This window comes from Alosa pseudoharengus, unplaced genomic scaffold (genome assembly GCF_046254945.1).
Source record: "Alosa pseudoharengus isolate Yale_2024_CS ecotype anadromous, Long Island Sound unplaced genomic scaffold, YU_APseudo_1.1 YU_APseudo_1.1_scf_6, whole genome shotgun sequence".
Lineage (NCBI taxonomy): Eukaryota > Metazoa > Chordata > Actinopteri > Clupeiformes > Clupeidae > Alosa > Alosa pseudoharengus.
Window position 1 is genome coordinate 14,842,231 of NW_027468848.1, and position 24,298 is coordinate 14,866,528.

At 40.7% G+C, this 24,298-nt stretch overlaps 4 protein-coding genes across 6 annotated transcripts in view; 3 read left to right on the plus strand and 1 right to left on the minus strand.

The window, feature by feature from the left end:
- On the plus strand, positions 1 to 3,862 carry LOC143105691 (chondroitin sulfate N-acetylgalactosaminyltransferase 1-like). The gene is made up of 7 exons (XM_076269766.1): positions 1 to 656; positions 842 to 1,058; positions 1,151 to 1,252; positions 1,487 to 1,665; positions 2,345 to 2,433; positions 2,566 to 2,647; positions 3,401 to 3,862. Exons 1-7 carry the CDS (start codon positions 23 to 25, stop codon positions 3,670 to 3,672), a joined length of 1,575 nt encoding a protein of 524 aa, XP_076125881.1. The 5' UTR covers positions 1 to 22; the 3' UTR covers positions 3,673 to 3,862.
- A 571-nt stretch (positions 3,863 to 4,433) lies between these two features.
- Positions 4,434 to 8,840, plus strand: LOC143105690 (phospholipid phosphatase 1-like). Its single transcript, XM_076269765.1, has 6 exons — positions 4,434 to 4,620; positions 5,386 to 5,537; positions 5,745 to 6,028; positions 7,452 to 7,509; positions 7,750 to 7,926; positions 8,644 to 8,840. The coding sequence occupies exons 1-6, from the start codon at positions 4,563 to 4,565 to the stop codon at positions 8,761 to 8,763; spliced, it is 849 nt and encodes a 282-aa protein (XP_076125880.1). The 5' UTR covers positions 4,434 to 4,562; the 3' UTR covers positions 8,764 to 8,840.
- A 1,302-nt stretch (positions 8,841 to 10,142) lies between these two features.
- Positions 10,143 to 20,529, plus strand: ark2cb (arkadia (RNF111) C-terminal like ring finger ubiquitin ligase 2Cb). Of its 3 annotated transcripts, none has more exons than XM_076269697.1 (8): positions 10,143 to 10,370; positions 11,507 to 15,814; positions 16,086 to 16,211; positions 16,727 to 16,856; positions 17,088 to 17,192; positions 17,607 to 17,720; positions 18,138 to 18,241; positions 18,590 to 20,529. In XM_076269697.1, the coding sequence occupies exons 2-8, from the start codon at positions 15,585 to 15,587 to the stop codon at positions 18,705 to 18,707; spliced, it is 927 nt and encodes a 308-aa protein (XP_076125812.1). In that variant the 5' UTR covers positions 10,143 to 10,370; positions 11,507 to 15,584; the 3' UTR covers positions 18,708 to 20,529. The 3 variants fall into 3 exon arrangements, with proteins under 3 accessions (XP_076125812.1, XP_076125810.1, XP_076125811.1); XM_076269695.1 differs by having other exon boundaries at positions 15,493 to 15,814; XM_076269696.1 differs by having other exon boundaries at positions 15,493 to 15,814; positions 17,625 to 17,720.
- A 3,315-nt stretch (positions 20,530 to 23,844) lies between these two features.
- loxhd1b (lipoxygenase homology PLAT domains 1b) overlaps positions 23,845 to 24,298 on the minus strand; it is a 25,874-nt gene continuing 25,420 nt past the window's right edge. Inside the window, exon 42 of the mRNA XM_076270322.1 lies at positions 23,845 to 24,298. This exon is cut by the window's right edge and continues 27 nt beyond it. Coding sequence (XP_076126437.1) covers positions 23,845 to 24,298 — 454 coding nt within the window.

The following is a 24,298-nucleotide window of genomic DNA, read 5'->3' on the forward strand; positions in this document are numbered from 1 at the left end:
CGAGGCTCTACTGAGGGACGCCATGCTACAGAGATGGTGCCTTGCGACTGTGACCCGCCGTGGGCTCATGCTGGTACTAACATGCAGTGGCCTGGTCCTCCTCCACCTGCTCTCCTGCAGCTTCAAAGGCTCTTACCCGATTCACAGGCCCTCCTCCTGGGCAAACAGGCCTGTGAGTGAGCCTGAGCACCAGGTGCTGCTTCAGGAGCTGGAGGAGCAATATCAGCACTATGTGCACAGCCTGACCAAGCAGATATCCCAGCTGAAAGAGGCTGTGGCCATGAGGAGCATACAGCTTAGAGAGTCACTGGGCCACTCAGTCACTGAGTTCCTACCAGAGACCGAGGGCAATGCTTTAAGAGGCCAGCTAAGCCTGGAAGAGTTTCTGCAGAGCCAATTGAATCGTGCAGAGGTTCATGCAGGAACCAAAGTGCCCAGTGAATATGCCCTGGTGCCCTTTGAAAGCTTCACCCTCCATAAGGTGTACCAGCTAGAGATGGGGCTGAGCAGGTTTCCAGTGGAGAGACCTCTGCGTAAGGACCACCGGCATGAGCTCGTCAGCACCCTGGAGACAGCGTTACACATGCTCAATGCCCCCCGGGACAGTGATGACCCACAGCTGCGTAAAGTCTACTCCCCATCTGATTTCATCGAGGGTATGTGTCATATTCGGCGCCCTTTATAGAAGCAGCTACAATATATACTTGTAGCAGGAGCTGTAGGTCTTCAGTGATAATTATGATTTTGCTTCTACATGGAGGCATGAAGCATGTTAAGAGTAAATGTATTTTGCCTCATTTGGGTTATGTGTCAATCTGTCTTCAACTGATGTCTGATGCAGGAATCTACCGTACAGAGAGAGACCGTGGCACAATGTACGAGCTGATGTTTAAGGGAGACGGACCAGAGGACTTCAAGAGGCTAGTGTTCTTCCGGCCATTTGCACCCCTGATGCGGCTCAGGGATGAGCAGATGGACTTGTCTGGTGTGCTTGTGAACATAATTGTACCCCTGGCTAAAATGGCTGACAAGTTCAAACGCTTCATGGTCAACTTCAGGTCAACTTCATATCTTGCATTCCATAGCTTTAAGTCTGATATAGATTTTGCGTGAGTCTAAAGTAATGCTATTTATTTGTTACATATTTCAGAGATGTTTGCATCCACCAAGATGGAAAGATACACCTAACAGTGGTTTATTTTGGGAAAGATCAGCTTGAAGAAGTGAGAAAAATTCTTGAAATGACAGCAAGGTGACAAATAATTTCTTCACCTATATCAATTGAAGAAACTTTGGAGCACTTTGGCTCCCCTACTCCCACCCCTTTGCACGTTCAGCTATGGGATTGAACTGTTGTTTCATAAGGATTACAAAAAAATCAGTTTTCAGGTTTTGACATTTGTTCTGATTATTACATTTTCTGAATATTGTTAATTTGTTGCGATATATTTAGGAAACAATGGTGTTTTTTGGTGTGATAATGCAGAGAGACAAGCTTCAAGAATTTCACGCTGATACAGCTTAACGAAGAATTCTCACGAGGAAGGGGCCTTGATGTGGGGGCCCGTGCATGGAAAAAAGGAAATGTTCTCATGTTCTTCTGTGACGTTGACGTGGTCTTCACTGCTGAGTTCCTCAATTCTTGTCGCCTGAACGCTGAGCCAGGTTAGCCAAGCCAAACGTCAAATAATGTTATGATTCACTATTATGCATTTCTGAGCAATACAGCATCACTTATGACAAGTAAACTCTTACTTGTCCTTGTAAGCTAAAATAAGAGATGCTTTATTTATCCAGAAACAAGTTAAGTGTCACAACAGCACCATCCAGCACATACACGCTAAAGGGAAAAATAAATAAAAAGTTTAGCATTGCGGCAAGGGAGGAGAGGGGGTTATAAAATGTGATACTGAATGTTTTAACACTCTGTAAAGCGCCATGAGACATGTTCAATGTTTTGGCGCTCTATAAGTGAAATTATATTGAAATTGAAATTGAATGGTAGAAACAACCCTCTATGTCTCACAGTTGGGGGAGGTCAGCCTTTCAAGGGATGAGAGGTGTTTTTTTTTTTTTTTAGAATACTCAGCATGTTAAGCATCCGCCTCTCTGCCATTACCCCAATGAGTCCAGCTAAGTCCTGCTTTCCAAGCTTATTCAATCTAATAGCACTTACTTTCCATTTTTTGTATCAGTGCTAATTCTAGTAGTAATAGAACTAGAAGTAGTAGTAAGAGTGCCCGTGGTTGCTGAATACAGAGCCCACAGCCACATTTAATGCAAGGTTTAAATCTTAAGTCTGTCAGCATAGTCTCGATTAGGAAAAAATATATTCTTTTCACAGGTAAGAAAGTGTTCTACCCAGTAATCTTCAGCCAGTTCAATCCTGTCTATGTTTACGGCCAGCATGCTGCTGTACCTCCCACTGAACTGGTAGGTTTTGTTGATGTCATTTTCTTTGAGGTGGCATATAAATGCATGAATGCTGAGAATAAAATATGCACAAATCTACAAAAATATAAGCCCTTTTGGTCTGTGACATAAGCTAATCTGCTTTTCTGATAGGTAATGAAAAAGGACACAGGATATTGGAGAGATCTGGGCTTTGGAATGACATGCCAGTATAGGTCGGATTTCATCAACATAGGTAGAACTTTCCTGATTTCCCCCTCACAATTTAAAGTCTCCTAACTGCTTTAAAACATTGCAATAATTAATAAAAAATAATTACATTCCAAACTGTCTATGAAATATTAAGTCAAATCAAGTCACTTTCATCTATATAACACATTTGAAAACACAAAAGTGCCTCCCAGTCATGCGGAACAGAAAAGGATAAAAGAACACGACAGTATTCTATTTCAAAATAATTCATTAAATTGCCTCTCACTTATATTTGTACATTGCTGTGTTGTATGCAACTACGGCAGCTACTACATTCCTCATCAATGATTATGACTATGTAATATTTGATATCACTGAATGTCACTTAACTTCGTCCTAGATAGATAGATAGATAGATAGATAGATAGATACTTACCCCAAGGGAAAATTCAAGGTCTCAGTAGCATACAGACATCAGACACAACATGCACTAACAGCAGAAAAAGTAATAAAAGTATATAATATAAAAAACACAACTTAGCAATAAGGACATTAGAAGATAAAGAATATACTAAAATACAAATTATACTAAATAACACTAAATCTAAATCAAGTCTAATACAGTATCCACATAGTGTGCTTATGTGATTAAGCATGAGGCGCTTGCAATGACTGAGGCAGGACTGAGCCTGTGATTCTCTGTGCATAGTAAGGTAAGGTGCTCTGTGAGAGTGAGTGTCATGGTGATGGTGCAAATGAGTAAGTCCTAAACCTCTTCGGTCCCTCTTCTCAACAGGTGGGTTTGATGCAAGCACCCGAGGCTGGGTGGTGGAGGACCTGCACCTGTACAGAAAGTACCTTCACAGTGAGCTGCTGGTGGTGCGGGCCACTTCGCGCAATCTACTGCACCTGTGGCACCCAAGCACCTGTTCTGACGACCTGCCTGAGCGGACATACCACTTATGTCAGCAACGCAGGGCCACCAGTGAGGCCTCCCACAGCCAGCTGGGAAGGTTGCTCTTTCGCAAGCAGATTGAGGAGCACCAGCGTCTCCATGGCGGCTTATGATGGTTGAAAGACAGGATGAGGCCTATTGTCTCACCACGTGCAGCCCAATTTTGCCCTTGATTTTTCAACACTTTACATAATGGGTTGCAGTTGTAATAACATAACAATTAAATATTTCATGCACAAAGAACTTTGAAGGTCCATGTACTCATGAATATCACATCAAATAGCCTATAAGGTTATAGTCTATCTTTCCCTCTCTCTCTCTCTCTCTCTCTCTCTCTCTGTCTCTGTCTTTCTCTCTCTGTATCTCAGGATGCAGTTATCAATAGGCCTACATATGTTTTTGTTTATTTGTTTGTTTCAAACGTTTTTCTCATTTCTCAGTAGGCTATAGGAAGATGTGCTGTGAATGGCTTAACTTTAAAAAAAACATAGCGTCTATTTTAAATACTAAACTTTAAAACTATAGCCTACTTTGATAACTTGTTTCGGTCTAAATATACACATGCATTCTTCTACACCTCATTAGTCATGTCTCCAGGCACTGACGTAAGCTCAAGGAGAGAAGGATTGTTGCTCATCCTCCGCAAGATCTCCTTTAGGAAAAAGGCGGAGCAGAGGATTTTCATACTCGCATGGCAAGCGCGCAGCACGCGCTCGACACGCCGCCTCCTTGGTCTGCAGCTCCTTCAAGCGTGTTAGCGCCAGTCGGCTAGCAGCAGAATGACGAATAGAAGCCGCAGTTAAATAGGGTTGGATGATTTCAAGTCAAGGACTAATTTTAGTAAAGTGGGAATTAGCACCTTACTACACCACAAATGTGCAATGTTAAACTTTTTACTCCTGTGATAAGTGTATGGGTTAAAAAGTAATGTTTAACTCCTGAAGTCTTCTTCATCGGCACACCTGCGTTGGACCATTTTTGAGGAGACAGATTAAAGCCAATAATGTTCGAAGCCGGAGGAATTTCTGTTGTCCTACTTGACTTGACCTGCATCGTACTTGGTATGTAGCCTAAGACTCCCATCATCGAGTGGAGTATGCATTTGATACCTGTATCGTTTAGTGAAAGGTGCCCTCAAGAGACCTTGATAGGAATTAGCTCTAGAATGTTACCCTAATCATGTAGGTCTAATACCTGTGCCATTTTTGGCTATTTTCCAGGTCAGTTTCCATGTCACAGTGATGTAGGCCTATTTGATTCATGTCGGTCTATTTAGTTGATATCTCACTCGCAATCTGATTCAGGACTGCACAGATTCTGGTAGGCTATAGAACGATAGAACTGTAACCAATAGAACGATACATGCAAATGTATGGTTACTTTTCATTCAACAGGAAGAACCTAGCAGTATTTTTCTGAGCAACAGTCACTGAACATGCCATCCCGACTTTTAATGGAAAACCTGTGACTGCTAACCCATTTAGGATCTCTTCCTCAAATCAGAGAATGTGAGGCAATGACATTTCAGCCTGCTGTGCAGATTTTCCTTTGTTCACATAAGTGTAGCCTACAGAGACTAATTCAGCCTTAAGATAATTAGTTTACCTGTTAGTGAATAGCATATTTGTTAATTGGTTTAGGCTATGTGTCTGTGAGTGGTAGGCTATCAAAGTAAAAACATGAGCAGTCTCTTTTATGCATAATTTAAATCATTCAACACTTCTGTTGAAACATCAGGGTCAACTGCACTTGATTTCTTTTGTGAGTGCAATACTTGGCGTAGTGAAACTCATTAGCCTACACCTTTCTCACTTTCTCTCTGGCAGCTGCACTCCCATTTGCAGTGTTAACACCACAACACAATCCATTCAAACGAGGATTCTTCTGCAGTGATGAGTCGATCAGATATCCCTTCAGAAATGACACGATATCGTATCAGTTACTGGCTGGAATAATGGTGCCACTGACCATAATTGTCGTACGTATGTGCATTTGGGTATGCATGTCTGATTTTGCCCTGGTTTGCAGGGAAAGCTGTAGTTAATGAAGAGGAAAATGTAATGTATTATTTATTTATTTATTTGGAGGGGGGGGGGGGGGGGTGTACAGAGGTGAATAGGGAAGTTTAGTTTGCAGCCTGATGCTAGAGTTGTGAGTTATTGACACACATCTGTTTTTTTGACAGATTGTCTCTGGTGAATGCCTGTCCATATACCTGAGACCCATCAAGTCCAAGCAGTCATTTGGCAACAGCTATGGGCCGTGTGTATACAAGGCAGTGGCCACCTTCTTATTCGGAGCTGCTATTAGCCAATCACTGACTGACATTGCCAAGTACACTGTTGGGAGACTCAGACCTCATTTCCTTGCCGTTTGTAAGCCTTTGTGGAATACTGTAGACTGTAATTCAGGAGGCTACATCGAAAGCTTCACCTGTACTGGAGACAAGAATTTGGTGAATGAGAGTAGGTGAGTTGAAAATGATTTATTCCCCTAACAATCAAGGACTTGACAACTTTTGCATTTCTTGATTCTATACACACAGTCCAAACTTCACATTCACCCAGGACAGACTTTTTACAGAATGCCAGCTGTGCAGTAAAAGAGTTTAGAGAGACCTTTTTTTCTTCAGTGCAGGAACATAATAGCCAAGAAGCACTGATTTAGAATAAACTCCAAACGTCTGCAGAGATGGCATCATAAGATGGCATTATGATTGTTCTGTACAGGAATGATCAGTGTATCTGGTAAACACACCAGGTTAATTCACCCTCACAGTTAGTGTAAACTGATAGAAACAGAAAGTCTCTTGTCTAAGCCTGTCAAATACACTCACTGCAATGGTCAGCTTATGGAAGAAATATCTTGCCAAGCAGGTAGACAGTCTGTAGCTGTCATTCTGTCATTCAGTACGTACCCTTGACATATGATGGGACTTTTTTAAATAGATAGATAGATAGATAGATAGATAGATAGATAGATAGATAGATAGATAGATAGATAGATACTTTATTGATCCCCAGGGGAAATTCAAGGTCTCAGCAGCATACATACAACACAAACACATTATTAAACAGCAGAAAGAGTAATTAAAGTAATATAAAAACACAACTAAGCAGTAAGGACAGTAGAACATAAAGAATATGCTAAATATACTAAAATACAAATTATACTAACACTTAATACAATATATAAAAATATACTAAAATACAAATTACAAAAATACAAATTATACTAACACTTAATCTAAATCAATTCTAAAAACAGTATCCACATAGTGGTGATTAATAAATCAAAGGGGCTTGCAATGACTGAGGCAGGGACTGAGCCTGTGATTCTCTGTGCATAGTAAGGTATGGTAAGGTGCTCTAAGGTGCTCTGTGTGAATGAGTGTCATGGTGGTAGTGCAATGGTGATAGTGGTCATGGTGATAGTGCAAACGAGTAAGTCAACAATGCAGAAATAAAGTAAAGTAAGTCTATATATCTATATATTTAACTATTTAAGAAAATGTATAAGTGTGGCCACAGTTTGCTGTGGCATGGAGGGGGGGGGGGGGTTATGCATATGTGCTAATGTGCTAATATAGCACGCAAACAGTGAGGCATAAAGACAGTGGTTATAGTGAAATAGTTAAGGCAGATATTACCTCTATGAATTTAAAGGAAGAAGAAGAAGTTATTCAACGATAGTGTGACGGGTAGACTACCTTCCTGAAAATAATAAATGGCTACAGTCCTACTGAATGAAATGTATGAAAAGGTATACGGCAGATAAACAACATTATGAAATCTGGCTATAACATGGAATCCAATCATGCCTGTATTGTCAGAATTGAAGCCCCGTTTGTTCAAAATGTGATGTTACTTAACACCTTTTCTCTTTTATATAGGCTTTCTTTTTATTCAGGACACTCTTCCTTCTCAATGTACTGCATGGTATTTTTAGCTGTAAGTATTAATCATCTCTGAAACATCTATCATTATTTTTGGACAGTTCAGATTCATTTCAAGCAGGTTTACCAGCCTTGTCATGTTTGTCTGATTAGAAGCAAACTGCATTTCGTTGTCTCTGTACTTGTACTCTGCACAATGATAATTAAGTTGAATCTAATCTAATCTAGTGCTAGGGATTGAAAAAATATCCATAGATACTGTATATCCTTATTTCTTCTCTCCTTCTTTTCCAAGCTGTACCTACAGGCAAGACTGCAGACTGAGTGGTCCCGGCTTCTCCGGCCCACTGTGCAGTTCTTCCTGATTGCCTCCTCCCTGTATGTGGGCTTGTCTCGTGTCTCAGACTACAAGCATCACTGGAGTGATGTGCTCACTGGACTGCTTCAGGGGGCTGTGGTGGCACTGCTGATTGTGAGTACAGTGAACTGTGGAAGAAGAACACATTCTCCCATACCTCTCCCATGACAGCATTTAAGGACTCGCTAACTTGGCATTCAGCGAAAAATATTTTGCACTTTGCACTCAGGTTTGGTTCATTTGGCAAGGAACTGCATCTGTGGTATTTTTATGCAAACAAAGAAAACATCATTGTTTCACAAGGTCATGCGATGTAGACCTCTTTATCTGTTAGAGACAATCACCCAACTCTCAAACAATGGGCATCTTGTGGCGCTGCATACTCTGTCCTTGTGGTACATTGTGCTCCACTATGCATGGCAGCTAGTCACAGTTGCCAGCACAAAACATTACAATTGCAAGGGCTGAATTGTAGGAATTGAGTAATTTGTATTGAAACTCATATAGCCTGTTAAGATACACATCTTAAGAATGGAAAAGAGCATTTCCTTCCCCCACAATTTCATTGATGTTGTCGTGTCTATAGTGTATATAATGTAATGAACAGTACATATACACTACACATACAGTAAACTCTATGTACCTTGACGGTTTCCACAACATTCTGATTTGATTGCAACATAATTGATGAGTCAAGCACTACTCATCTGAGTTTCAAATGATAATCCCACCATAATTAGATTTTTGATATCTGTCAAATCAGGGTTTATTTCTTTCTAATACATTAAAATGACCTAACCTCTATTGTGACCTGCTTTTCCTTACCTATAGGTGATTTTTGTGTCCGATTTCTTCAAAAAGCCAGCAACGTTGGAACTTGAAGAAGAGATCTCTCATACCAGTTTACAGGATACTGCGTCTAATGGGAACCACTATGGCAGCACAGATTAACAATGACTGGAGGAGCCCTCACAAACTCTGCCTTCAGCATATACTGAGGTTCTAATAACTCATATGTGTTCTATGTGTTCTAAAATACTGTATTTCTTTGACCAGACTATTGCTGCTTTGATTGTACACGTGTGTACGTATGTGTGTGTGTGAGAGAGAAGAGAAAGAGATTAGGAAATATTTTTCATTTCCATTTTTCTGTTATAATTGTTTTAATATCTCATTGAACTGAAACAGTAAATGTGTTTAAGGCTCATTTGGTTATATGAGTGGCTTTATAATAATAATGTAGAATATAAGAAGAATAATACACACAAAGTCTGTGCATTATTGGTTTTGCTAATTTTCTGATGCAGTGGAACTGAAAACATCCAATTAAACCCATACATATCTTTGTTTTGAAAAATCAATGTGTTCAATGTGTACAAATTCATCTCTGTTGTATTTCTACCTAAAGTGAGTTGACCACTCTACCAAATATTGCACGTTTTAAATTGGCATTGTTATGAAAGAAAAAGTGCCATCATGCCATTTACTCCACAATAAACTGGCACAGGAATTAATGTTGGAAATAGTGCCATATATCTGACATAACCTATTTAATAGGGCTTCTACTGGTTTCCTTTTTTCTTTTTTGTCTTGGGTGTTTGTCTTGCTACCCTACGTCTGTTGCATGGTTAAAAAGGAACTGAAAACTCTGAAAAATCTTTTCAGACTAGCCTTTGGACTATGATATGGCTAAATGGACTATATATTTTTATATATCTATTTGTTTTATCTGTGAAGCGACCTTGGGTGTTCTGAAAGGCGTTTTTAAATAAAATGTATTATTATTATTATTATGGTTCATCCTTATGTGGACAAATACCGATTACATGCTTTAGTCAAGACATTCTAGCAAAAAGAACAATAGATATGTCTGGTGTCTAAAAATGACACCATAAGGCTTACTTTGAGTATTTCTGGGGATTTTGTTGGGGGCATCTGTTGCCCTCTCCAAAAGTATTGCTACTGCCAGGTGTCACTGTGGTGGATTCACAAAGGAAAGGGGGAGGGCTGACCTAAGCAGGCTTGAAAGGTCAGTGGGGGATGGGAAAATGTGGCCTGTGATGTCTGTTGCTGCTAGACGGTTTACACGTCCTGTCTGCTCATGCGACAACACCTGTAACTTCAACTATTTAGAGACAAACATGTTTTTGTTACACTGTCGACATACTTCTACAGCTTACCGTAATACACATAAAATGTAATGTTGTGAATTGAACCATTTTCACAGTAAAAGCAGAGAATGTCTAAGCTACCAGGAGCCATTTTGGCTATGTATTGGGAGACTGGTGTCCCTAGTGGTGGGTTTGAGTAAGGGATTCTCCTTCGAATCTTTGTGCTCCCGTAGCCATTCCCTGTTGGTAACGTTAGTGGTTTGGTAGCGTGTTCCCTTTGTCTGCGACCAGGCAACTGCATGATCAGCCTGAATGTAGGGACTAGAACGGGTCGTCTTCTTGAGCCATCTGTTTACAGGCTGTTGCATCAAGAGAAGAAATCAAGGATGGTTTTAGTGCATGTTGGATATCTGGTTCTTCCCGTTTTTGGCTCAGTAAGAAATAGAGGTATTTATATCTACCGTTACTTATCCTTGACAATCACACCAGCCTGAATGGCTCTCACCAACCGTGTATTACGAGAAATCGTCGAAATGTATTTTTGTGGATATTGAGTGGTTGTTGGCTAGCTAAGAAGCTGGTTTGGTTACTGAAAACAGGCGTGTTTTCGCAATTGAAATTGCGGTTGTCTCTGGCTAGTTCGCCACTAGCAAGTATCTAACGTTAGCGTCCATATTTTCTGCTTGATTATCCTAATGTTAGCTGTCTGTCAGTCGTGGAGTAGGCCTGCACTCCCGGAGCTCAATAGCCACTGCCTTAATCCTGTGCAAGGAAATAACAGGCAAAGCCTTTGATTTGCAGTTTGTTTCAAAACATGTCAAATCATTTGTTTAATCAAACACAGCTAACTAGCTAGCCAATATTTGTACACAGCTGGCATCACGGCTCAGCCAAGAATCCAGCATTTGTCAGATTGAGCTAACGTTAAATGCTAGCTATTTTAGCTGGCAATAGGATTTTGAAAATCAATTCGACAAAATGTTTATTGCAAATAGCTATAAGTATTGTTGTGGGTATTGGTCATGTTTCAATTTTGGTTGTCGGTGCTCGCGTGCACCTTGGACAAATTTCGTAAAATGCGAGGATTTTGTCAGCTGCTGATGTCATTTGAGGATTATGCGGTAACGTTTGCTTGGCAAAGAGCTAGCTAGCTATCTAACGTTAGCTTACTTAATGCCGATGAGCTAGTCGGTTGTTGTTGCTAGCTTGGCGCAACATCTTTTGGGTTTGCCTTAAATGTTGCATCCAGCTCATTACGCCCTAAAAGGTAACCCACTGTGGTGTCTGGTGCCATCTTCTCAGTAATTAGTTGCCTGATGCAATAACACATCGAGTAACCGCTAGCTAAATGTGTTTGCTAGCTAGTGATAGGTGGCTAGTGTAAGTGAGTTGTGCGTTATTTGAGATGGGGTTAGGAAACCTGCTAGCGTCTCTGGTTACAGGCAGCTGGTTAGTCAGATGATCGTAACCAGCTGTCCAGCTAGCTTGATTTAGGCTGTAGCGTGGCTTTAGCAATTTCCATTCAATGGCATCAGTGATTTTTCATTGTGCTTTTATTTCTGTTCTTATTTCCTGTTCCATAGTATCGAGGCTGGCTCTACATTCTGCATTATCAGATCTTTGTCGTCCCCCCTCCATTGTGTAGCTAATGACCATCTGCTGCTGTGTGGTGTGGCCTCTGCCTGTACTCTGCATTTAGCTGTATTGTGAACCCCTTCTTCATTTCCTCTTTCCATCCGAAGACGACATTGGTATTTTAAACACCCAAGAATGTTACTCCCTTGTGTGAAGCAGACTAAAATTAGCTAACACCTTTAGAAACGAATTGTCTCTCTACATGTCAAGTTGCAATAGTTAACCCATTGTAGCATTAGTTAATATAATAAATTTCATGTACCTCCCATCTAGTCTTGGTAGACAACATGTGTAAATTCCTGTAAAGTGGATACATTTTGCGTTCATTTGGCTCGTTACCCTTTGCCTTTCATGCTCTTAGATTCGTTATTAGTAATAACGTTAGGCCTAAATTCGTAAATGAAAGGCATATTGGACAAATGAAGGTGCACAGCCAAAGCTTGTGTCCTTATTAACCTTTTCTTCTGATATAGGAAAATGCTATTGTAATTATGATAGCCATTTTGCCATTTCAAGAGGCATGTCTTATCCATACTGGGAAAACAATACATTTGCAAATTTCAGTATATTTTCCTGGACATGTCAAAAATTACTGAAAATATTATATTTCATGAAAGGGCATACTACTGAGGCCTGTAGAAACAAACAAAACAAAACAAAATGCTATCCATTTCACAGGGATGTTTATTTTCCTGCACTGCAACAGAAATCCTCTATTAGATTCAAATTGTCTATTGTTTGGTTGTGGTCTCTCTACCTTTTGTTCTGGTAATAGACTTCAATGCATGGTCACGTTATATTCATATTTTGTTTTACATTGAATAGTATATTCCAATGTAATCTTTCTGTAGCAAAGATGTACCCTGCTGTACTGTAACGTGCTGTAGCCAACACATTTGCTCATTGGATGCAGCTTTTGTTCTGTTAACCCTATACAGAGCATGACGGGCCTTGCCTCCAGTCAGTGTTGTTTTTTGGTTTATTATTTTGTTGCATGGTATTTATATTTATGACACAGTTCCACATACTAATATTTTTCAATAAAGAATATAGTATTTTTCCTAACCTTCAGTGTGCTTCTTGCTGATTTCCATTTATTGTCTTCCCTCCCCCCACCTCCTCCTTTCCCTGCCGTGACAAAGATAGACAGTTCCTTGCTTTTCCCCCACCACCATGAGACCTGATTGAGTTTATCTGCGGTCATTTATGTTGGTTTGTCTGGAGGCACTTGAAGGTGCGGAGCTTGTTTTAGTGGATTTGTTGTTTGCATTTTGTCTTGAGGCCAAGGCAAGGTGCATTGTTTCAAATATTGGCAAATATTATTATATTGCAATTTTGCTGCAAGTAATATACAGTAACGGTATAAAAACAAGAATTGCCATTTTAGTGTTTGGCATAAATTTAAATGGGTGTCACCGGCATTTTTCAAGCAAAACAGTTTTGTTGATCATTTTTAATATCTAAACGCTGCACCTTCAAGTCTGCTACCAGTTAATAATCCCAAATGCAATGTAGGCTTTGCTCTTCGCTCCTGTGGTTTCTAAGGGGGGTTCTTCATCTTGCTTCATGTGTTCCTCTAACACTTGGAACAGGTTCTTAATACTATTAAATAAACAGTCAAATCCGCATCGCTTTTAAAATCGAGATGTATTAAAGGGAAAGCAAGTTTTGGAGGTTTCGACAAGCTGAAATGTACCAATGAGCTTTGTTTTGGCTTCGACATTAGTGTATGAATGGCAAGGAAAACACAGTGAAATTCTCTAATTGTCTTCTACATCTTTGTCTGGTTCACATTCAGTCATGTGTGCTCATGTACTCTATTTTCCTGATCATTTTCAGTCCCTTGGTTCATATCATGACACAACACCTCTGGGATACATGCTAACACCCTGTACCTTTCATCAGAGCTTGGCCACCAATGCCTACTTTTAGCATTGCAGTCCTAAGTCACCTTTACTATTTACCATCATAATGATAGCTAGTTGAGTCAGTCATTTGTGATTCATTGAATTCAAGGCAAATTAGTAGAATCGTTGTTGAATGAAAGCCAGCCAGGAAATGGTGCCCTGGAAGGAAGGATTTAGTGTGACTGAGGCACATGGGTTTGTTGGAGCAGCCATTACTGGCCTTGCTACCAATGTCGGAGGGTGTCTCTTGCTGCCCCCCTCAGCATCTTTTGTGTCACATACAAGGCTATTAATTAAATGACCATTGGCAACTTCACTGCCAACTCAACTAGCTAGCTCACCGAAAGAAGTCACACCTTGCAATAGCTCACATCGCCATAGCCTTGCTCAGCTGCTTTAAATGTTCACTTTTTCCCCCTAGAAATGTTTATTATAGGAATAATATGACTGAACATTCAGAGAGAAGTTTGTTTTGATGTTCAGTATGTCTGTTTAACGTGGATGCTTATATGGTCACTGGGCTGCCATTGCTATGGTTTTAATTCTCTTATGACTAAAGTTTCTAATGGGAAATATTGATGCACTGCCACTGACTTAGTAAACATACACCATCCAGCACACTGAATGCATTTGTTCCCTACATATTGAAAGAAGGCTAAATCTGTGTCAAATCTGGGAAGACATGTAGCCTACTGTTGTGTAAGAACACCATGCTTATGGTCTACAATTGCTAACTGGTGTGCTAGGAACTCATTCAACATCATGTAAGTGATCTTAAATAATTTTGTCTATTTTCCTTTGTTACCATTTTTGGAATACTTTGGGGCCACATAGAATATATTTCTTTGGAATTGTTAAGCATGTTAGCAGATAAAAAAAATATTTAAAATAACTCCTTTTAAGATAGTAGTCAAATCAATAGATTGTATAACTGCACTGTTAATTTAGTGGAGAGTAGTTGTACAACACGCAAAAAGCTTTTTGATTCAAATAAATGTAGAGCTTCTTCTGTTATAGGGAAGCACAAAGTTCACGCTACGTGATCGAGTTGAACTATAATTGAAATAAACACGGACTGAAGAAATCACTCTTTAAGACTGCTATGATGCCCTAAGTGTGTGTCGGAGAGAAACCTGAGGTCTGGAAATAGTCCTAAAATCTAGTTTTTATCTAGTTGTCTCATTTGTAAATTGCTCAGACTTGAGCTACAAATTTCAGATTGGTTATTAAAATGAGCTTTGACACAGTAGCAGCCCTTGATGGACCTTGCAAATAGGTAATAAAAGAATAGGTTGAACTGTTATGACATGTTAAACTTTACAGTACATTATTCATTTCCCTTAGTGAAGAGTCCCATCTAAACCAGAAGGAGATGGATATGATTTAGATTTCTAATTCAGATTTGCTATGCAACAACAACAAAAAAACAGTGCTAAAAAGTTTGTTTTAAGTAATTCAGTGCTTTTTAACCAATTTTGACATTCATTCCACCAGTTTGTTAAAATGAGAATTGACCCTGGTCTATCACCCAAAGCTGGATACCTACAGGGTGCATCTTAGAAGACAGCATAAAGCATGTCTCCCACACCAATCCAACGACTAAGATCTCCTTCTGAGGCGATTTCTTATTATTAATTTTCATTTATTTGGCTGAGTGAGTTTTAGATGACAGCTGAGCTCTCCTCTCAGCTGTCCTACCCTGCGCAAGTGGGAACACTGCTTTAAATAGCAGCTAAATAATATTAGCCACAGTTGCAACCACGGTAACCGCATCAGCTGCTCTGAGGTGAGAAGCCCAACCTCGGAAGCAAAAATGATTTGCCCCACCCACACAACACTTACCTCATTTGCTCATTCTCTTCACTTTGACTTCCATCATTTGTTGCCATTACTTTTAAATGATTCAAAATCACACTGCATACTTGTCTGATCTGATTGACAAATACACCTAATTGCTCATTTCATAATATCTCTAATCTAAAGTGATGCAGATTTTTCACTCAATGCCTTATCGTTGTTCTTTCCAGGATCCCATTTTAACAGGCATCAGCAGAGCCATGCTACCTCTTGCCGGCATTTCCACTTAGGCCCGCAGGCTCAGATTCCCCTTGATTTCCCCATGCCCCATCCAGGACAATCTCAACCAGGCCTGGCCCCCCACCTGGCCCCAGGTCCCCACCAGCAGTCCCCCCAGCTACATCAGCCTCTGAACCCCATCCCCCCGCCCCCACCTCCCCAGTTCCAAGACATCCAAGGACCCCCCTTCCTACCTCAGGCCTTACACCAGCAATACCTCATCCAGCAGCAGCTTCTGGAGGCCCAGCACCGGCGGATCCTCCCACACACCAGGTACTGCCAGAGAAGGGACTGTGCTGGTGGGGTGGGGTGCCAGTAAACAAGTTAATTTGAATCAGAAGTAGTTTGGGGGGGGGGGGGGCGGGTGGCCTTAATAGGTCATGGTTAGCTCTGTTTATGGAAGTGAATTAATCACTATTTATTAATTCATTTATTGAATTAGAATAATGCTTTTTTTTTTTTCTTGGGGGGTGAATACGCCCTGTTATTTACATGAGAAACTCTAATTCTATTCGGATGGTACCTCCATCCATCTCCTGTTCAGGCACACCCAGGAGAGAGCACCCCACCCCCCCCAGCCTCTGCGGACAGGGTACGACTACACCCCACCATTGCACGTCCCACAGCCAATGACCCAGCAGCCTCGCTACCTGGCCGAGGGAACAGACTGGTAAAGTCTCATGCCAACTTCTGAGTTTCACAAAACTAACAAGGCAGGACCAGTGCCGTATTTGAACATTATTGGCCTTGGGTTTATGAGGAGCATCTAAAAAAACTAATTCTAATAAGTAGTGCTTTAGCACCAGATGTTTATGTCGCCACACAAACGAGCTTGTCACTTTACCATCTCGGTTCTTCAGTCTACCATGTAAACCTTCCTGTTCCTGAGTGCTTTTTAAGCCTAAAACGGAATAGCGTTGCTTTGGGATTGCAACACACTCACATTACCATGCTGTCAAGATGGCACTAGTGCCAACATCATAATTTGATGGGAAGGCTGAAACATCATCACCAGTATTCATATGTTAGCTTTAGAGCATGTTCTGACCCGACTGGGTGCTCCTGCATCAGAAAGAACCTGATAAATACAATCGTTTGTCCTCATTTTTGGTAGTCAGTTGTGGAAGACCACAATGAAAAGGAAGTTTGTTTTCAAACGGTCTCTCTTTCCTTTTCCCCCTGCAGGGACCTGAGTGTGGACACGAGCCTGTCCCCCCATCAGTACCACATCCCCCCGCTGCCCCAGCCCTACCAGCACTATCTCACCTCCCCACGGCTGCACCACTTCCCCAGGAACACCTCCTCTGCCCAAGTAGTGAGTCTCACGCTCCTCCTGTCTCTTAGCAACTCACGTCAGGTTAGCTGAATAATGTGGCTGAAAAGAAAAAGAGTGCTTAGCTCAAATTTGGCCACATTGTGCTAGCTAACTAGCTCTAGCTAACTAACATCCGTGAGTGGCGTCAGTCGTAATGCTGTTGCTAATGGAAATGTAAGTGAAGGCAATTTTGTGTGTGTGTGTGTTAATGTGGTGTGCTGTGTTTTACAGGTCGTTCATGAGATCAGAAACTACCCGTATCCACAGCTTCACCTGCTGGCGCTGCAGAGCCTGAACCCCTCACGGCACGCCTCTGCTGTGCGGGAGAGCTATGAGGTAGGGTCACCACTCCCTCCACCCCACACACAACTCTACTGCTCTAGAATGGCTCTAGACGACGTTGTATGAGGTTCACTGTCAGTGTGTTACTGTATGTCTATGGACCCTTTCAAGAGAGTTCCATTATCAGCATCATAGTTGGCCCCACAAGACTTCCTTTTTAACATTCCATATGTTATCTTAATGCAGAGGAAGTAGATTGGGAACCAAATAGAATGTTCAAGCATTGTTTTTGTTTTTATTGTTGAAGGGGTCTATAATAAGTAGATTGAGATTTGCTATTTTCTCTATTTTATGATGTACTGTTTTTTTCCCCCATTGAATGTTCTTGAGTCCACAGAGTGACCTGCAGGCGTTAGATGAAGAACCTAGAGATTTAATGTAAATGATTTGTGTGTTAACGTGCGCAAGGTGGATGTGTTTCATCAGGAGCTCCTGCAGTTAGAGGACAGACTGGGCAGTGTAAACAGAGGAGCTGTTCAGACCACTATCGAGAGGTTTACATTTCCTCACAAATACAAAAAGGTAATCGAATTTCCCAGTAACCACCACTTCGAAATCATTGCCTCTAAGAAAATGGTATTGTCTTGATGCTTGAAATCATTTCAATGTGAATAATCTGGTTCACTCATACTGATAACTTCAGACATATTAGCAGTCTTTAGCCATAAGTTATATTGTGTTCATGTTATGGAAAAGTTATGTTGTTTGTCATGGCCCACAATTCATTACAATGCACATGTATCTTTTACAGAAGTCAGTCAATCCATTGATAAATCTGTGAATGCAGTGTTTCATGTGAAATAATGATCATTTTATGATCTGAAAACACACCTAGAAATAGTGCATATTAGGGGGCCCACAATGAAATAGTTATTAATTATTTTAGTGCTCCAACCATCATTCAACCATTTTTCTATGTCTTGACATTTCTGTTTGCAGAGAAGACCACAGGAGCTGAAACTAGGAATGGATGACGAAGAGTTGGACACAGATGAAAAATGCACAATATGTCTGTCGATGCTGGAGGATGGAGAAGATGTCAGGTAAGCGGTCTACTGAAGGAGCACTGCATTTTGAGCACTCCATTTGGTTGAATTAATTTGGCTTGCAGTAGCGCTGTGCATTTTAATGGTTGTCACCAGAATGTATGTAGAGACTGGTGGGATGTGGGTGAGTGTCTTCACTGGCTTCTGCCCTGAAGGGATTTAGAGTCATTAGATGATCTTTTCCTTCTTGGAGAGTGCAATATTCAGATACTTTAAATTTGTTGTTTAGATCTTTTACAAAAAATCAGAGTTTTTTGTGTGAATTTATATAACTGTCTGTCTGTCTGTCTGTCTGTCTATGTCATCAAAGACTAATGTTTTCGGTTTCTCTCTCTTCTTCATCAGGAGATTACCCTGCATGCATCTCTTTCACCAGGCCTGTGTGGACCAGTGGCTGGTCACCAGTAAAAAGTGCCCTATCTGCAGGGTGGACATTGAGACCCAGCTGACGCCTGACAGCTGATGTCTCGTGTAGCTTTCTGTCTGACGGCCCTGCCCCTCCCCCCCTCTGTTCTTTCTCCTTCTCTGGGTGCTTTGCCAAAACCCTCACCATCCACATCACCTCCAATCTTGCCTTCTGAGCCAGCCGAAGACCATTGGTGGGGAAAAACACAGGCCTGAATAACGTGTCTGTCAGAAACCATTAGTTGAAGAAAACAAATGTAAAAGAAAGGATGGATAGCATGGAATAAAGGAAGAATCTATCTGCATGACGTAACAGTCAGATATAGGAATCTCAGTCAAGTTGCCGAAGGATTTGTGTTCCATTTAGTCGTACAGAGATTAATGTGTCATTGGTCAAAATGTCCCAGCATGCATCTGTAGTGTTGACAGATTTGTACAGTGCATATACCTCCCAATTTTCCCAGGCTGTTCCTTTCAAAAGAGAACCAAAAGCTGTAGCTCTCTGTCTGTCTCTCTCTCTCTCTCTCTCTCTCTCTCTCTCTCTCTCTCTCTCTGTCTCTCTCTCTTGCACTCTATATCTCTTTTTTTAAATGTTAACTGTTAAACCAACATGACACATTTGCAATGCTGCTGTTATTTTGGAATCTAGAAATAGATGATAATTTCTACAGTGTTGCATTTGCTTATGGTAAATGGGAGTAGAACCTAATTCTCCTAATTTCTAATTTGATGTAGATGTACAGTACTTTGTGGTCACACCATACCATGGAAAGGATAGGAGCAGAAGGAAACTAGATAACATTCTGGATATAGACGGTGATTTTCACATAATTTCACAGGTTTCTAAAGTCATTTTGATTTTACCGATTCTTTTTCCTCGACTGGGGAGGTGATGGATTCATGTAATGGTGTCCATGGTGACCACACACACAGAGCTGAGGCGAGCCAATCTGTCTTGTGTGCTTGTGAAAACCGAAACATGAGGGGAAAAAAAGAGTCCAAACGCATGCATAGTAGTGGGTCAGGGCTTTTTGTGTTGTGAATGTGAAAGGAAGGTGGGTCTTAGTGGTTGCATCAGAAAGGTTTGAAGATCCTCCTTCCAAAAAGAATAGAAAAAAAACAACAAAAAAAAACAACAAAACAAAAATAAGCAAAAAGCATAATGAAATGATAACATTAAATCACTGTTTCTGGGTGGGTGACAGCATACATAATGGAGGAATGCGTCCTTGTTTGTAGTGTGAACAAACCATGAGTGTTAAATCCCCTTTTGTGATCTACCATACCTTGTTGCCTAGAGGACAAGCACATGTGATTTTAACATAGCAACAACCTACTTCACCTGTATTCGTTAGCACTGTCAGTGTCTGGTATTGCTTGAACCTTTGTATAGACCATTAGCAGTGGAAACAGGTCCGATCTGTATTGTGCATGACAGTTGTGCGTGCCGTTCTTGAAGTAGATTTACAGTTAAAAAAAAAGGGAAAAAAAAGCCATTTGTTTGATAAAAACCAAACATGTCTTTCTAAGCTATTTTTGGTTCTTACTCTTTTGTTTGTATGTTTGTTGTAATTAATTTTTGTTGTCTTTCTTTAATCATAGTTTCTTTGTTTCTTTTCCTGATCATTTTTGATTATGCCAACATGGACACGAGACAGGTTTTAAAATGTCTTATGTCCATTTTCATCTTTTGTATGACATAGCTGCAATGCTGGAATAATATTTATTGTTGTCTTAATGTAGCTAGCTATTGTTTTGTAAATGCACTATAATATGGGGTTGCCTAATGTGACTGTGAGGGTTTTATTTGTCCCTGCTGATTTCACTCCCTCCCTCTCTTTTCTCTCTCTCTCTCTCTCTCTGCCCCCCCTCCCCCCCCCCCCCCCCTCTCTCTCTCTCTGCCCCCACTCCCCCCCCCCCCCCCCCCCTCTCTCTCTGCCCCCACTCCCCCCCCCCCCTCTCTCTCTCTCTCTCTCTCTCTATCTCTCTCTCTCTGAGCAGTGGTAGAAATAACGTGCTTGATGTGCTGCAAAGCTGCAGGTTGCTTGGTCCTGAAACAATGCGAAGTCGTATTTATCCTTGGCTTAAAATTAACAAAGATGAATTAATGTCATCTGCCCATTCACATTTGTATCCACCTCTTATTATAACTATTTATCAGCATGTCTTCGTAACGTTGAATAAAAACAACCTTTTTATCATTGTGCACTCTAGTGGAAGGGCCATATGCTGGCCCCCAGAAAACCCCAGCTCTCAGACTATGGTGTTGAATTGTAACTTTGTTTCGGTGGGCAGTCAGGAGGCATTTTGCGTAGGATGTGACTGTGATGGCATTCTTTGTTCTTAGTAAGCGTCCAGTGTTATTGACCCGCTAGCCTTTCCTGTGTGTATGAAGTGTTGTGTCTGAAAGCCTCCCACTGCTCTCATGTCAGCTGTAAGAGAAAAGGCTGCCGAGGCATCCGCTTTGGATCTCCATGTTTTAAAAGGACATAGTTTACACGGGACGTTGTGTGTTGAAATGCCTTAAGTATTTAACAATCATAATTTATTACTAACTGTAGACATGATGGGTGCATTTTTTAGTTTTGTGTTTTAACCTGATTATTTATTTATTTAGACATAGTAACACATGTAAAAATACCTCATTATGCATATCTTAAATGGGAGTGCTTTGCATGCAGTTGTATTTTGAAGGCATACAAAATGGGTGTATTGCCATATGTTTATGTGTGGTGCTGTTGATCTTGGTTACATTCCATTCAATGCAACTTCTAAAATTTCCTCTGCCATGAGGTAGTTGTGGACAAACTGCAAAATGGACTGGAAGTGTTTTGCATGTCTCCTGTTTTTGCACTGTCAGCATGGCCAATCGTCTCGCTGGTCCTGGCTTAACAATCCTTTGCTTTTCTGTGTGAGGCTTTCGGTTTCTGGTTGTGTTTTTTCCTTAGGTTTGTTTGTTTTGCTTGATTTCTTACCAAATTTGTGAAACTACAAAGGTCTATCCTTATCCTCTGAGGAAATCTTTTTTTCTTTTGTGATTGTCACATATCAGTGGGCCATCCTGCCTGGCTTGCCATTAACTTGATACTGTAGCCTAAATGCTTACACAGCTGCTTGTTGGATGTCATCGTGTCTCATGTGGGAAGTGGTCTGTAGTAGGAGCTTTTACACTGATGAGGATTTTTAGATGTACTACTAGCTGGGTGTTTCATTGGATATGGTTGAGAGGCCAAAAAATGCATCCATCACTAAGTTATACCATTTCAAGTAGGGTTGGTTTCTCCCGGTTTGATCTTCCTAGTTCATTATTAGTCTCCCCCTCAGAACTCTCTTCATTCCTTAACAAAAGAGCAACTAGCCCTTGCAGCAGTACAAGGATCTGATACAAACCGTCTCATGTTTTTGTCAGCAAAAGTGCTCATTTGTGAAAGATTTTGTTTCTTTTTCTCCACCGAGAATATGAATGAAAGCCCTTTGTGTAAAGAAATGGCTTTGTTTGCTTATTTTCTCCACCATACTTTTAGCAGTTCCATCTAGGACATCATATGGAAATCAAATTGAGGGATTAAAAAAACAGAAACTGCTGCCTCTGTCCTTTCTCGCTACTGTCAGCTTAGTCTTGTAACCGAGTATTGTGGGAAATTTGCTGTGAATCTTGGGGCTGTTCAAGTGAAAAAGCTGCATGTTGACACTAGATAGTACCGCTCGCTAATGTGGAGCTAAACTAGCACTTTTAACTAACTGCAAAATTGTCCCCATTGATATCGATCCGATAGCTGAACCGTGAGCTTGTGGTTAATGCCGATGATAAGACACTCTATCCAACTATAGGCTATGGTTTTCCAACATGGTTGCCCCCAAGCGTGGAGACCAGAGTCCCAACACAGGGTTCTGGTTCCTAGGGTTTTTATCACCCATAGTAGCCTTACCATCTCTTTTTCTCCCTGCCGTTGTTTCAGCGATTATTGGACATGAGCAATAGTGTTCTCATCATCCATAAAGCAGAATGAACAGTAGATCTTAAAGCACAAGCTAATGCATGTTTCTCTCAGGATTAAATGTTCACATGGGAATGGATCGATATGTTAAATATTATACCATTTAATATTTCTGATGTTTTTCTGCTGCTGACAAAAAAGAAAAAGAAAAAAATTGAATAATCTGCCAGTGGAAAGGGGCGTGGCTATCTTTGTACAAGACACTGCTGTTTGCTGTAACTCCGCAATGTTTTATGATCTGAATATTTTATAGATGAAGTAGAATATGTATCAACAATATTGAAGCAATAGCTAAATGATGATCATGTATAAACTAGATGAGTGTATATTACGTACAAAAAAAAAATAGATTCACTTTTGGTGGATTTTGTACTGTATTTATTACTAATGATGCAAAAAGTTGCATAGCTTAACCCAAACTGTTCTTTCTATTTTAATTTCTTGTCTTGTACATGATCTTTTTGTATGTGTTTTTCAAATAAATTGCTTAAAAAACTAATTAATTTGTTGTAAATTATTTGAATGTTTTCATTGTGCATCAAAAATGTTTCTACACCTTCTACTGGGACATGTGTAACTTGAATTCAGTTCATTCTTTAACTGCCTGGTCTGTTCTAGTACAACACTACAGTCTAGGAGGAAGTTCACATGGCTCTTTGATGCCTGTATGTAATAAAATAATGTTCCATTCAGCTCATCTGTACGTGCTCTAAGAACAACTGGTAAAAGCAAATGCTGTTATTGTCATCATATATCATTGAATAGAAATGAATTACACAATACCTCACGTTACAGAGCCCTGTCTAACAAAATGCTTTACTTCCATATTGTAGAATAGGCAGTTTGTGGAATTGCAAAAACTGAAGTACCTAAAGTAGTGTTCAATTAAAAAACTGAAGTAAAACTGAACTAAAGTAGTGTTCAAGTCTGTATTTAAAAATGGCATTGCGGGCACTGTTTTTTGAACCATTCCAAATGCATCGCAGTGAGACATCTGGGCCTTCAAAGTTCTTAAACCCGGTTTAAAAAAGAAAAAACTTAAGCTCAGATGTTGATGTGAAAAAATAACAAACAAGTTTAAATAAAAATGTAAAAATAAGATATTTAACCATCAAATTAAAGCTTTTTTACTCTACATACAGATCCAAGCCTCTCTCTGTCCAGTTCAATTGCATTCCATGTCATCCTCTGTCAGTGTCAGTACCTGGGATACAGCACTCTTTGGATCTGCCCGTCCGCTTTAGTGGTGTCCAGCCACTTCCCACACATGAAAATGGTGGTCACCCAGTTGGCAGTGTTTGTGATCTCCACACACTCGAGGTACCAGCCCGGCTTGGTGCCGGTGTTGTCGTGCTCCACACGCACCCTCAGGAGCTCCCCAAGGTCCAGCATCTCCAGCGTGAACCGGTCGGTGTGGCCCCGCTCAAACAGGTTCCGGAACTTCTGCTTCAAGGCCCGTTTGCCCGAGTCCCCGTTGACGCCGTAGACAGTGATGAAGACGTTGGCATCAGTGCCCCCGCCCTTTATGTCACCTGTGATGATGATAATCTCATACTTCACTGGCACCAGGCTGCGCACCTTACTGGCAAAACTCTCCACGGTCTTGGTACATTCAAAGGTCATAAAATCATCCTTTTTGGCAGCGAGGGGG